The sequence below is a fragment of the Mus pahari genome, chromosome 8, assembly GCF_900095145.1.
Source record: "Mus pahari chromosome 8, PAHARI_EIJ_v1.1, whole genome shotgun sequence".
Classification (NCBI taxonomy): Eukaryota; Metazoa; Chordata; class Mammalia; order Rodentia; family Muridae; genus Mus; species Mus pahari.
Window position 1 is genome coordinate 56,033,306 of NC_034597.1, and position 15,185 is coordinate 56,048,490.

A 15,185-nucleotide genomic window follows, 5' to 3' on the forward strand; every position below is an offset into this window, starting at 1 on the left:
TACAGACATAGCCACACACATGCACACAATAAAAATTAAACATTTTTTTTTTTAAAGATTCCCACAGTAACGGTAGCTGCCGTGCAAAATGGAACACTGCTGACAGCCTGGGCTCGTGCTTGCCCGGCTCCCTTATCCTCTGACCGAAGCTGGAGTGCTCCCATCGGGCCATGTAGAAGCCCCGAATCAGGCAGGCACCTTGGCACAGCTAAGTCTTTCTTCCTAGTTCAGTGACAAAACACCTCCAAACAGCATGAGTTAAAGTCTCCATTTATTTTGTTTTTTTGTTTTTTGTTTTTTTACAAAAATCCAACGTAAGACCTTTGTGCTCATGGTTTGAAAGGGGCAGACAGATGGACAAGTCATCAAAGCCACCCCAGGCAGCCCCACCCTCTAGCTCCTTGTTCACTAACAAGGCCACCCCTGACAGGAGCATCAGGTGGTCCACAGGCCTGAGGCACCCTGGGGGACTGTCACTCGGTGGGTGGCCCTTGGCCTTAAGATGAAGAGCAACTGGAAAACAAAGCTGTCCTGGCCCTGGAGCTGAGACTAGGTAGCTAGCCAAGAGTGACCTGTGTTAGCAATCTGCACTAGGAGGTGACCCACCCATGGTAAACGTCAGACACCAGGCTCCACGAACGTGTAGTGGCACAATCATTTCCAAGCATGTCCCCTAACCCCAAAACCCAAATCACAAGCAGGGTCCAACTGCTTTGTCTCTGCCTCTTGCCTCTGACAGAGTCCTTCAGGTCCAGTCACTGGCCAAGCTTGCTGCTGGGGTCCTTCAGCAAGCATTCCCACCAGGGCTATCCCATAGGACACTCTTGACATCACTATCCCCCAAACACAGTTCAGTGATACCCATGAGTGACCCACAGAGGGGGTCCTACCACAGAGACTGACTTTCTTATCGGGTACCACAGCACCATTTACAACCTCTCAATGAAAAGAAACGAGACAACAGGGACGGGGATCAGGGCAGAGCGATTGTCAGGATGTCCACCCACAGCTCTGGCATCCATCCCCAATACTGGGAGAGGGAAAAAATGATAAAATAGCAGCCACATATTTAGCGCAAAATACCACACTCTTTGGCTCCCCCGGGGGAAGAGGGCTACTGCTACGAGGGCTGGTGAGAAGACAGAAGGTTAGGGGACAGTCTCGACCCCTTCACTGAGTTGCCAAGAACCAGATGTCCCAGGCAATCCTGGTGTCAGGTCCCAGAAGACCCAGTGGAAGCTCTGCAGCAGCCTGGTTCTGCTGGCCTGAGGGACTCCCGGGGCCATGCCAGCCCTCCGGCAGGACAGCAGGCAGAGAGGACGGCACGCAGCAGCACACGTGTCAGGGCCTAGGAAGACGGGACTGGCTTAAGGCAGGTGCATGACCAGGACAGACTGAGCTCTGCGTCAGCTGCTGGGGCTGGGGAGACAAGTCACAGACCAAATCCCTGACCTAAGTTTCCCACTGCCACCATACCCCAAGTTAATTTATTTCATTTTCGGCCCTGGGATGAGAACCATCTACAGGACATGGAGAGTGGTAATGTGGGGTGAATTCCTGTTAACGTCTGCGAGAGACGAGGACTCACCTAGCAAGTCACAGCGTCCGGGGTCTAGCACATCCCACACCTTGAAGGCGGGGGCTTCCTACAGCCAACGTGGCTTCAGGGGTCTAAACCCCACAGCTACAGGATGGACGTCTAGACACAAGAGGGGAGGTGAATTTCACCTAGGTGTTCTGTCCAAGGCACATGCCTTGCAGTAAGACTATGGAATCCCAGAAGGACCCAGGCTGGCCCTACACCCGCCGAGCTCCCAGCCGGCCTGCCAAGTTCCTGTTGTTTCCTCTGAGAGAAACAAGTACCACGGAACTGGCCACCAGCACCCTGCACCAGTGTCACCCAGGGGGTGGGCTACATACAGGTCTCATCTCTGCCTCACTGTCTGCTGCCTCCTTCTCTCTCAAACACAAGAAAGAATGGAAAACCTGGTGAGGCCCGAGTGTGGCCTGGCCCCAACCCTTCAAAGCGTCTGGGATGTGTTGTCCCCACTGTGCAGCCTCTGGCAGGACAAGCTGTGGGGGAAACACTGAGGCATTGGAACGGGGCCAGGAGAGGTCAGGAGACCCTGCCTAGGTCAGGTCTATCCTGCTTATTTCTGCAGCCAGTGTCCCTGGGAGGAGGGGGCCGCAAATGAATGTCCAGGTAATGCAGGGCCGGGGCCCCCTCCACTAAATACATAGCCAGGTAGGACCCTCCCTTGGAGAGATTGGCAGAAATATCAGGTGCACCCCGACCCACCAAAATATATATATAGATATATGTATGTGTGTGTGTGTATGTGTGTGCATATATACGTATATACACATATGTGTGTACATATATGCACACATATAAATAAGCCTTGAATGTCAAATGTGAAATTCTCTCTTTAAATAATAATAGCTGTTACTGAATTTAAAAACCACGAAGCAGCTGTCCTGGGTTTATGAATGGTCCTCAGTGTTCGCTATCAGTCAGCGCCCTGTGCAGACACCCTGAGTCTGCTGACCAGGATTCCAGGACCAGTGTGGCTGACTTCAAAATAAAAGACAGCCATCCCTTTCCACTCTTCCTGCTGCCTCTCCCAGCAAAGGGTCTTGGCCCTGCCTGACAGATGTCCCCAAGGACCTTCGACACCTTGGGAACCTTGGGGGTGACTCCCCTCGTTCTGCTCATTGTCTCCTCAGAACTGGCAAGGCCCTAGATGAACTTGAAGCACTTGGTCTTGTCATGGGGCAGGCGGGTCTTGAAGAGCACAGAGTCCACCCTGAACTGTGTGTACAAGAGAGGCATATAGCCGTACACCTTGACAAAAAAGTTGATGCACTTGTGCCGCTCGTGAAAGTGAGAGTCATCATGGGACAGGGCCTGAGGGCACCCTGGGCATCGAAAAGTCCACCTCGATGTCACCTGGAAATGGAGAGAGAGAGCAGGGTGAGAACACAGGGTGTCTGCCGACAGAATCTTCCAGCGTGGCCAAGCCAGTGTCATGTCCACAGTGAAGTGGCTGAGCCGCCGATGGACACATCTACAAAGCCAGCATGTATGAGTGTATCTAAAACATTAATGGGGGTCCCTGCTGTGTCACTGCACTGAACAGACAGCAATGTCTTAACACCCAGGGCTACCCATCCAAACAAGTCTACCTCCAGTATTGACTTTCTTGGTGGCACAGTACAATGTTGATACACAGTTGTTTGATTCAGCCATGTCTTTCAGAGCAAAATACTGGAAAGCTAGCCAAAACGGAAACAAAGTAATTCTAAAATTACATATCCATTAAAAAAGAAAATTACATTTTAAAACATAAGAAAATGGTCAGTCTATCATTAAGATTTCCAACGATTAGAAAAATGTAAGTGACACAATGGTGTTGTCACACGGGGCCGACCATTAAGTTAGGCAACCTTCACAAGTTCTGCTGGAGGCCTGAACACAGGCCTAGGCCAAGGAGACAGACAAAGTGCACAAAGGCTTTCTTCTCAAGCTCAGCTCTCAGCCAGAGGGGATTGAACACTTCTAGTTGTGTCTGAGGACAGCATATGTGAGACTGAGGTAGGAATTTAAATTGCTTGTGTGCCTGCACAAGATGCTCATGGAGTCTAAGCTGGTCTCCACCAGGCAGTGATTGCAGCATCCAGAGAAAGGACAAAGCCCTTTGCAGCACTATACCAAGTCAGACCCAGGAGAGGCAGGGGAAGGACCTGCAGCGACACAGGACAGCGCCAGGAGCGCTCAGAGCAGCAGGATGACGGTGGCCGTGACCAATGTGTATGTACAGGAGGAACTTTCCAGAGGTACTCAGAAACTATACAGACATTCAACCTATGAGAACGAGGAGAAAACCGAGCAAGTATAAGGCTCTGAAATTAGAACCCAGAATGGGAAACCGTGACAAGACAGACAGACAGACTATGAAAGCAAGATGATATGGAGACATGGGAAAGGTATAAGGCCACTTGTGGAAGTTCAAACCAGGCAACCCTGGTCCTGGAACAGAAACAGGACAGACTGAAAGTCAGGACAGAGGAGGACTCCCAGTGTATGATGTATCAGTGCAGGCTCACACTGACATGACCATCATGGAGTGACATGGCTGTTATACCATTTCACAACCCTTAAATCTGTTTTAAAAGAGTGTTAACAGAAAGGGTTATTTGACAAGCCAGCGGCACTGCTCAGGGCGCACACTCAGGTACAAAGCCTTGGCCTCCTCACTCCACCCCCGCTGCTCGCCCACTGGCTCACTGCAGCTGCACCCACAGCAAAAGCCTGGACTCTATAACCATTGCTGCCGCTGGAGCAGTCCTTTGGCAGGGTTTCCTCCCATTTCTATTGTTAATTATGTGTATGTACAGGGGTAGGGGGCATGTGTGCACCTGAGCCCAGTGCTTGCAGAGTCCAGAAGCAAGCATCAGACCCCCTGGAACTGGAGTTACAGGATGTGGTGAGCCACCCAGCATGCATGCTGGGAACTGAACTGGGACACAGAGGAAAGCTGAAGACCACCACTTCACAGCAGTAACCAGCAACACTACTTTGATATGCTGCAGTTACCATAAGGTGTCAAGAAGGCAGCTGCAGATTTCTTTAACAAATCAGTTAGAGCATCTACCCTTAGAAAGCGCTGCCTGCCTCCGGTGTGAAGGAGAGGCGGGGAGTAAAGCTGTCCCCATCTCACGCCCAGGTCCCAGCGCCCTCAGTTCTCTCCAGTGCCTCGGTGCATAGGCCCTGTCTTACAGCCATACATCACTCCTACGTGTGTGCTGTGGTGTCCTTGTACACCTTAAAGAAAAGTCTCTGAGCTGTGGCTCTGTCACAAGCTTCACTTCGGCAAAATGGAAGAAGGAAGTGTGTATGCACACACCTTCTCACGGGTAAGGGGACGCACCTTGATGGGGGGCTTCCGTGTGATGTGGGAAACAAGGAAGTTCATGGCAATATCCTCACAGTTGATGTACTCGTCCACCATGTCCCGGATGGCCTGAGGCATCACATAAGAATACAGGTAGGCATAATACTGTCGGGGAAGAAAGGGTTGGAACATGGTTACAACTTCTTTCACTTTCAGCAAAAAGTATGTGTGGCTGTAGGGGCTGTTGGGATATGTGAGGGATGGTGCCCAGGATGGTCCCAGTGGGAATACAGTACTGGCATTTAGGGACCGGGACAGGAATGAGGAGCAACCCAGATCTTCACTGTGAAACATATCCCGTGTCAGCTTGTTATCTTCAGTATACAAGAAAGCACCAGGAGGGGGCCACGCATTCACAAAGGCCAGCTCAGTGGGTTGGGAAGCTGGCGAAGGCATTCTGTGAGGGGCAGTGGAGTGACTTCCTCATCTCAGAGTGGGGATTCTGTAGCGCTGGGAACAGACCCCAGGCCTCTCGCATACCACAGCAATGCTCTACCATGGAGCTGCCTGCCCTCCACATTCAGAGCCCATCTGAACCTTTTAAAAGGAAAACCATTGGCCAGCATCACCCTCCAGAATCTGAATCAAGGGGCGGAGACGACGACTCCATGGTTAAAAGTGCTTGTTTTGCAAGGCTAAGAACTAGAGCTTGGGTTCCCAGAACCCACAGAAATGGCGCGTGGGTGTGCTAACCTACCTGTACTTGCAGCCTGAGAAGGGGGAGACAAAGGATTTCCAGAGCATGCTGGCTACCAAGACAAGCCGTATCTGCAAGCTCTGGGTTTCCCTGAGACCCTACCTCAATGAATAAGGTGGAAAAGTGATCAGGGATGATTGCTGACCTAAACCCTGGGCCTGCACATACACATGCATGTGCCTGTATACATCCAAATAAAACCTGCATACACATACATACCACGAACACATCTGGAAAATTAAATTTAAAAAGAACCAATAGTATGAGCCTTGTGGCATTTTAAGTGTCTATAATCATGTTCTTCAAACTCAAGAAGAGCTGGAGCCATCACGTGCAGCCGGAGCACTCTCTGCATGCCCCAGCTTGGCTGATGCCGGGCACCGCCACAAAAGAAAAGGGCAGAGTGGTGTGTGCCTTTAGTCCTAGCACTTGGGCAGTGGAGGCAGGCAGATCTTTGACTTTAGGTTAGGGCCACCCTGGTCTATAAGTGAATTCCAGGATAGCCAGAGCTATGTAAAGAGACCTTGTCTCAAAACAAACATATAAACAAATAAATGGAAAAATGAGTGTAGAATTAATACCTTACTTACCCCATTTATCCAGAACAACTGCACTTCAACAAGTAAAGAGCATAAAAACCTGAGGTATTTCATATTTTCCTCACGCATGCTTTCATACTTTGCTGTTCTATATACATTGCAGCACATTCATCTCTGACCAGGAACCACCAAGAGCTCAGGTGCCACAGAGGACAATGGTTATGTTACAGATTAGAAGAAATGGAGGAGGAGGGGGAGCCAGAAGCAAAGGGCAGCATAGATAGAGGTGACTGCAGGAAAGGGGTGCTGGCTAAAGGTACCTGCACTGTGAAACCTATGTGGACCCAGTGTGAAACCTAACGTGAAAATATCTCTGGGCAAAGGTGGCAGAGCTCCTGGACAGAGTCCCACAGTAGCCCCATACAGTGGCAACCAGTCTGAGCCAGAGGAGTGCCAGGCCCCTGACTGAGCCGTGTCTGGGTGGCAGTGCTCAACGTGGACACTATCCAACAGGTCTTTGATCTAGTGCGCTCAGCTGTCCAGAGTGAGAGCCAATGGTCTACAGGCAGTCCTCCTGGTCGACAGGCAGTCCTCCTGGTCCATAGGCAGTCCTCCTGGTCTACAGGCAGTCCTCGTGGTATATAGGAAAACTCAGTCTTGCCTTTATTTCAGTTAATGTATGTATGCTTTTTGTTGTTTCCTTGTCTTGAGATGGGGTTTCACTGTACAGCCTAACCGATCCTCGAACCTGTGATCCTCCTTTCTTAACTACAGACCACCAGGATTCCAGCTGTGGGCCACTATGCTTGGCTTTCTCCTTCAAATGTAGGGCTAGCTTGTTTCTGGCACAGAAAGGCCACAGAAGCAGAGAGGCTGGTGTGAAGGTGGCGTCCATCCCCACAGACGCTAACCTTTACTAAGCTCGGAACACTGAGCACAGCCTTGGTTTCTTACCTTGTGAAAGAAGGCAGCGCCCGTCAGCACCATGGACAGCTCACAGGAGTAGTTGGAATTGTAGAGCCAGGACTGGTGAGGGATGTCCCACGCATGGTACCGGCCAGGGAAACCCACAATTCGATCACGTGCTTCTCTCCACACCCTTGAAAACACACACACTTAAAATGAGGGCTTTTACCTGGCCTGCCTGCCTGACCCTTAAGGACTTTTGCGTTTTGTCTTTTATTTCAGTTTCTCTCTCTCACTTTTTAAAAAAGAAAAATAGACACAAACAAAATAGATAAAATACATACATATAGAGAGAGAGAGACAGCAATGCCTACTTCAGCCTGGCTCACTCCGTTCCCACTCTCCCTATGACCCTGACTTCCAGTGCTTCACGTGAGTGGATTTACACAGTGGCCCTCCTCTCTGCTTACACTTACAAAGTGAGCAGGGATTGAGCAAGCGGGGCTGACTGGAGCGAGCAGAGGTCCTAAATTTAATACTCAACAACCATATGAAGGCTCACAACCATCTTTACAGCTACAGTGTACTCATATACATAAAATAAATAAATCTTTTTTTTAAGAAGAAAGAGATCTACTTAATATTTAGAAAAAATGGGCAGAGAAAATAACTGGTCGATAAATAAAAAGAAAATGCAATCAAAACTACCTTGTAATTGCATGTTAGCCAGCCGGAATGGCTCTTATCAGGAAAACAGAAGGTTCTGGTAAGGGGGTGCGGGCACACAGGGCCCTGACACACAAGCAGGAGTGAAGATGAGCCCAGCCGCTAAAGAAAGCAGCACAGATTCTCCTGGGGAGTTAAAATGCAACCCCGGCCACACCACTTCCCGACCTCAAGTCAGCCTCCTACAGAGACACGTTTCCTGTGGCTTATCACAGTAGCCCAGGTGTCCATGCCTGAGTGCCACACAGACACAGTGTAGTTTTCCTTCTGGTACAAAGAGAAAAATCCTGGATGGAGCTGAAGATCCATGCACCATGAAATAAGCTGGACTTAAAGACAGATACATTTTCAATCACGTGCTGAAGCTGAGGGAAAGGACATGAAATTCAAAGAAGAGCAACAGGGGTGAAGGCGGAGAAGGGGGTGAAGAGGGCGAACCCATAAAGTACATCCTGTGGAGGCACAGAAATGAGTTCAGACAGCTGACACAAGCTTCTAAAGTACAAACAGGCAGGCTGCGCTGGGAACACGTGCCTTTACTGTGTACGCCTCCCTTCCCGGCCTGCAGGACTTGGTTGGGATCCAGCCCTAGAGACAATGTGTCCGTTCAGTTCTTGAAAGCTAACCCCCACATTCTGAATGACCTCTAGGAAACACACAGAAAGGGATCCCCTACTTTCTCACCATTCGAGAAAGGTCAAAAAACCCACAGACGACAATGGAGGCTAGCACCTCAGTGAATTCAAACTCCTCAGAGCATGGACTCTGTCTCTCAGTCACTCCTGGGAGGGGACCTAGGAATGGCTGAAAGTCTCCTCTTAACACCCGACCGTTGCATCCTCAGCTCCCAGTGCCTCAGCAGGCATAAAGTGTGTCTTGCCATGTCACACTACAGCCCGCTTCCCACCATCGACACCTGCAGTGGCAGAGACCATTCCCAAAGCTCTTCACGGCTTCTCTCCTTTCATAGCAGGGCAGTGGCGGCTGCTTCTCACCATGGACAACACAGCCCAGGTTAGCGCTTTTCAATCTCAGCTAGCAACAGACTTGCTTCAGTAATCCGCCACACACAGGCCGTGGTGGGGGTTGTTAAGGAGAGAGGGAGAGACCTTGAGACTGGGGAAGAGAGGACAGAACAAGAGAGGGGCTGGTGGGGGTTGGGCAGATCTGTCAGAAGTGTGTCCAGCTATTCTCTACAGGACTTAAAGTGGACACGGAGGTAAAGACGATTTCTGTCACCCATGCCTCTGTGTTCACAAACCTACAAAGGAAGCCAACGAACCAGGTAGGTGACGGCACAGAATGGAAGACAGAAGAACTCCATCATAGCTGACTCCTGTGACTTGCCTAAGATGAACAGCTACTTTTCCCCAATTTATATGGACAAAAACTGACCAAATTCAATAAAAATGGTTTTATATGTGCTATTAAAAGCACAAAGTAGACACGGATAAATTAGAATTCATCAAATTTTAAAACTATGTGCTTCAAAGAATGCCACAAGGAGATGCAAAGATAGCCCACTGAGTGGGAGACGTTCTGCTCGCCTCTCTGACATGGAGTAGATGCACTTATATCTAGGAAAAAAAGAAAAACAAAAACAAAACCCTGGGGCTGGCGAGATGGCTAAGCGGTTAAGAGCACTGGCTGTTCTTCCAAGGTCCTGAGTTCAATTTCCAGCAACTACATGGTGGCTCCCAACCATTTGCAAAGGGATCTAATGCCCTCTTCTGGCATGCAGCTGTAAATGTACACAGAGTATTCAGCCCTCTCTCATACACAGAGCACTCATAAATAAATAAATAAATCTTAAAAAAAAAAAACAAAAACAAAACAACAACAACCTGAAAATACAGCAATAAGATGATAAGCAGGGTCTAGAGAGATGGCTCAGCTGTTAGGAGCACTGTCTGCTCTTCCAGAGGTTCTGAATCCAATTCCCAGCAACCACATGGTGGCTCATATTAATTTATACTGAGATCTGATGCCCTCTTCTGGCATGCAGGTGTACATATATATTAAATAAACAAACAAACAAACAAATAAGCAAGTGATTTGTGCTGTCCATCTTTCTCTACTTGACCATATCTGAAATTAAGTAAAATCCAAAAAAATGGAGGGGAACACCTGTGAAGGATTTTTCTTTAATTTGAATGAGAATATCCACTTCTGATCTGGATCTTTGAGGCATGGAGGCACACCTTTCAAATGGATCTTTTGAGCTAGGATGACTCACCTCTTATCTGCTGAAAGTCTATATCAGGACCTGAGGAGGAAGCGTTCGCTCTCTGCCTGCTTGCTCTTCCCTTGAGCACATCCATCCCTTCACTGGTATCAGAGCTTACTTCTTTAGGATCCCAGTATGTACTGAAGACCAGCTGAGACCCAGTCTAGTGGACTGAACTACCGAATGCTTAGACCTTTGATTGATAGTCATCTATTGTTAGATTAGCTGATCCACAGCTTGTAAGCCATTCTAAAAATTCCCCTTTACATGTAACGAGACATCTTCTGTCTAAGTTGTTACTCTAAAGAACCTAATATACAATCCAAACAAAAATAAGCAAAATATCTGAATCAACATTTCTCCAATGAAGGCAGACAAATGGTCAACTCATTCATAATCACATGAAAAGATGTTCAGTATCATAGCCATTACAGAAAACAAATCAATACTGTAAGGGGGAGTGGAAAGATGGCTCAGTCCAGAGAGCCATAGCTGACTTCTGACCTCCACACGTGCACACACACCTGCACATGCACATACGCAAATTTAGCATGGACTATACCATGTCACACCCACTTAGAATAGCCATAAAATAAAAATCAGTAAATTACGCGCTGAAAAGCTATGGGTAAGTGGCACGCTCACTTTACTCCCTGCTGGAATGTGAAACTGTGCAGCTACGGTGAAAAGCAGTCTAGTAAGTCCTCAAAACATCCACTCCACGGCTAGGTATGAACCCAAGAGACGTGTCCCGTCCAAGCAAGCATATGACAGGCACAGTACACCACATCCATGGCTAGGTATGAACCCAAGAGATGTGTCCCGTCCAAGCAAGCATATGACAGGCACAGTACACCACTGTGTATCATAGCCAAGTAGAAGTGACCCAACCGTCCATTAGTGCAGCCGAGAAAGACAACTCAGGCCTGCTGCTGTGCACCCTTAATCCCCGCACTCAGAAGGCAGAGGCAGGCAGATCTCTGAGAACTCAAGACCAGCGTGATCTATATTGCATGTTCCAGGAGAGCCAAAGCTACATAGTGAGACTCTGTCTTTTCATAAATAAATGAAGACAGAAAACATGGCACACCCATACAAAGGAACAAAATTGTTGCATGCTACTAGACAGACAGTTCTAGAAGCACAAGGCTGAGTGGAGAAAGCTGTTGGGTTTTGAACACAGGACAAGAGTCTAAGGTGCATTTTTTATATACCAAAGCAGACCTGACCTCCAGGTTCTTCCACCATCCTGAGTCCCTACCTGGCATACGCTGCTCCAACCTTGAACTTTCCAGTCCAGGGGCCTCAGAGGCTCCTCCCTATATAATCAAGTCATTTTGTGTGCTTGCGCTCACTCGTGCTCGCTCCCTCGCTCGGCCCCCTCCGCACCCCTGCTTCCCTCTCCTCTTCCTCTTTCTCATGCCCCTTTCTTTCTACCCCCACCCTCCACCCCCATTTCCTATGGTGATTTCTCTGGCCTTGGTCCTTGGGGCCAGTAAACTCATCTGCCCAAGAACAGCTTCCTAATAAACCTGCCTTTAATAGACTCTAATCTAGCTTGAACTGGCTCATTTCACTGGCAGCTGAAGCATAACCTATCAAAAGCCACTTACAGGAGACCTTTCATGTCCACAAAAGATAACCCAGAGACACGAAGTTTCATGGCTGCCTAGAACTTGGGAGCAGATTCTCTTTCTCGGTGCTGGGATTAAAAGTGTGAGCCACCACCACCAGGCAATGATGGTTTCTAAAATGGATTATACAAAAATCTACCCAACTCTTAACACCTGGATGTGTGTGAATGGGATTGTATATAGATTATGTTCAATAAGTGTCACCAAACTTAATTTCAAGCAAAATGTTCCCCCTGGGAATTTCTACTGAGGCAAGTCTAACACAGCACCCAACTAACCCGTTAATTCATGCATGTTTGTAACCTACATTTTCCACAGTGCCCCCTTGGGAGCCACAGTAAATGCCAACTTCTTACAGAGGTTCTGAATGCTGACCCTCTGGTGACCTCACTGTGGACCTGAGCCCACACACCAGTGATGACCCTCTCAGAACCCCTAACCCTCTTCATTCTCTTACATGAAGTGTGCCTTGCTAGGACACCCAAGGCCCCAGAGCACTGCACCGTGAACCTGACAGCAGCCCAGCGCAGTGGGAGAGAGAGTAAGTGGGCATACAAGTTCACCCCAGCTGTCTGCCACTGCTTACAGCTTTACCTCTGGTGTCGAAACTCACTCCTATAGATCACCCATACAGTTACAACGCCCACATCAGGCCCCAGGGCTGCACTGTCCACCTTGTTCATTATTTCAATTAGACACAGCTCTGGGTTGTCTGGGGCTGCTCTGACCTCATAAGGAGACTCACCCCTTGGTGGGTCTGTAATATGATGGCTTTACTAGGAGACGGTGGAAGCCTAGTTAGAAGAGCAACTTACTGGGGACATGTCCCTGAGTGGACCCCTGCCCTGGTCCCTTCCCATGATCATCCATTTCTCTGCTTCCTGCCTGCCATGACACAGAGAATCTCCTCTCCATACCCTCTCACCACCACGCTGTAAAGCCACAGCGCCCACTGACAGGAGGTTTTAAAACCCGAGTCAAGGTAATTTTCCCCTAAGTCACTTCTGTCAGGTATGTGACACAGAGAGAGTTACCTAATTCGGGGGGTGGGGGGGTTTATGGAGAGAAACCAAGGTTCCCCGGTAATTCCCAGCACACATGTGGATGTCGGCATCACCTCTACCACCTCTGCTACCACCACCTCCTCCTCCCCTTTTCCCACTGGACCCTGGTTCTCCACCCCACCTCCACCCCGGGATCCCATTCCTCACAAATAGTCCTCCTCCTTCCATCCATGTAGGAGTTAATTCTCACTCGTGCAACACAACCCTCACCTCTACTCTTGGCCAAGGAGATTGGGTTTAAGGATATCAGACCTGCAGGTCCAGGAGAGGCAGTAACCCCAGCCCAGCCCAATGCAGACTCTCATCTACCTGGCCCCCAAGAGAAAGAGCCTATAGGGATCAGAGCAGCTCTGGAAAGGGCAAACAAGGATCAGCCCAAAGCATCGGAACCTGGGACCGGGACCGGGACCAGCCCCAGCCCCAGCCCGTGATGCCCTCACAGCCTCAGTTTCTCCTCTGATGGCAGCTGGGAAGTTCAGGTGCTTGGGGTTTTTGTTATTGTTTTTGTTTGTTTGATTGTTTTATCACTTCAGTGTTTGAAAAGCAGTCCCTTACCGAAACCCAAACATGATTTCATCATGGCGGAGGTGAGCATCGTCGTCGATGGACAGTATGGCCTCTGTCTCAATCTCATTCCAGGGCAAGAACCTATTGTTCAAACTGTTCTTCTCAGTACGCACAACCTAAGAGGAAGGGGAAAACCACAAGAAATCAATGCGACATCAAAAGTCTCAAAGTGACTTTCAATCTTACCAACAACTGGCCCGGTGGCTTGCCACTTGCTTGTGACATCTAGCATGTGCCTTTCAGTGGCACTGCCTCCATTCAGAACACATTGGTACCTGGCTTTCTCATAAACACTAAGGATTATTTTATACAATGAACGTAGCTTTTGAGGTTAAGCCTGTTTCCCAAGAAAGCACAGGTGGCAAGATACAGCTGAGGCCAGATCCTAGCTCGGATCCACCCGATTGCTCACAAATTTTAAAACCATGCTCAGAAATACTACTGAGTTTATCTCATTTCTGGCCAGCACCACCCCATCCCACCCTCAATTTTAAAGCCTTTGGGAGTTAAACCTTTTGAGAAGAGAAAGTGTTCTTTCCCCCTTTGTGGAGCCCACCTGCAGGGCGGACTTCACCACCTGCAGTGCTCACTAGGCACATAAAGACTGTCCCTTTCTTCACAAGGTGTGTGTGCACAGGGCTGATTTATCTTGATCAGGGCATCTGTGCTAGGTCTTCAGAGAAAGTGTAATTTTAGTAGAAGGATGGAAAGAAAGATGTTTTCAGCCAGGAATCTTGGCTGAGATCATGGGCGTGTGGACTTCTAGATACTTGGTGTCAGGAGGAGGTCATCCTCTGTGCAGGGGAAATGGTGTCATGGAAGTGAGAGGGACCGTTCCCTGTGAGATGATCTTTGCTTTCTCAGAGTACAAATAATATTTCCTCATTAGTTGGACAGCTAAGGCGCTGAGGTTTGCAGATGTCCCCATAGGTCTGGTTCCTGCTTGGTGGCTGTCTGGGAAGTTTAGGAGGCATGCCTACTAGAGGATATGTATCAATGGCGCGAGCTTTAAGAGTTCTGGCTTGGGCCGGGCGTGGTGGTGCATGCCTTTAATCCCAGCACTTGGGAGGCAGAGGCAGGTGGATTTCTGAGTTCGAGGCCAGCCTGGTCTACAGAGTGAGGGCTACGCAGAGAAACCCTGTCTTGAAAAAACCAAAAAAAAAAAAGAGTTCTGGCTTGGGTCATTCTGAGTTTACTCTTTGCTTCCTGCTGTGGGCCAGTATGTGAGCGGCTAGCTTCTCCCCAGCTGCCATGCCCACTGCCTCACTTCCCTGCAGTGGCACGACAGTGTCTTGTCCCTCTGGAACCATAAGCCCAAACAAACCCTTCACTCTGTAAGCTGCCTTGGTGTCTGGCAACAAAAAAGCTGCTAATACTGTGCTGTGAACAAAGGGAGCTATCACACTCCCTCTGACACCACTGAGACTCCTGGTTTTCCTGAGGGGGGTTATGAAGAGAACACCCGCTCCCACATCAGCATGACTCTGGAGACAGTCTCCATTGGAACCGGCTAAAGTCCTGCTCTTCACATTCCCAGGCCCTTGTCTGCTAAACTACTGCCGACTTTGCAAATGTCTTCCACCCAAAGCCACCACTGAAAATGTATTATTAATCCCTGTTCCATCACAGAAAGTGATCTCAATTACAAATGTATGTGAAGTAACAGGTTAGCTGGAGGGCTGCTTTAGACATGCCTCAGTTCCACAGCCGGTCCAGCCCCATCAACACCAAGAAGGACCTACACTATTCCAGATGGCAGAGCCCAGCAACAGACTCAGAAACCCACCTTGTTGCAATAATATTTAACCAAGGAAGGAAGGAAGGAAGGAAGGAAGGAAGGAAGGAAGGAAGGAAGGAAGGAAGGAAGGAA

The 15,185-nt window shown here is 48.9% G+C and overlaps 1 protein-coding gene across 4 annotated transcripts in view; it reads right to left on the reverse strand.

The window, feature by feature from the left end:
- Positions 1-251: 251 nt before the first annotated feature.
- Extl3 (exostosin like glycosyltransferase 3) overlaps positions 252-15,185 on the reverse strand; it is an 89,839-nt gene continuing 74,905 nt past the window's right edge. For 2 of the 4 annotated variants that reach the window (XM_029541544.1, XM_021203256.2), the window contains 4 exons: positions 13,304-13,431; positions 7,146-7,290; positions 4,932-5,060; positions 252-2,950 (listed from right to left, as the gene is read on the reverse strand). In XM_029541544.1, the coding sequence (XP_029397404.1) occupies positions 2,741-2,950; positions 4,932-5,060; positions 7,146-7,290; positions 13,304-13,431 (612 nt within the window). In that variant the 3' untranslated portion in view covers positions 252-2,740. The remainder of the gene's footprint in view (positions 2,951-4,931; positions 5,061-7,145; positions 7,291-13,303; positions 13,432-15,185) is intronic. The other 2 variants (XM_029541543.1, XM_029541542.1) reach the window with 1 other exon arrangement.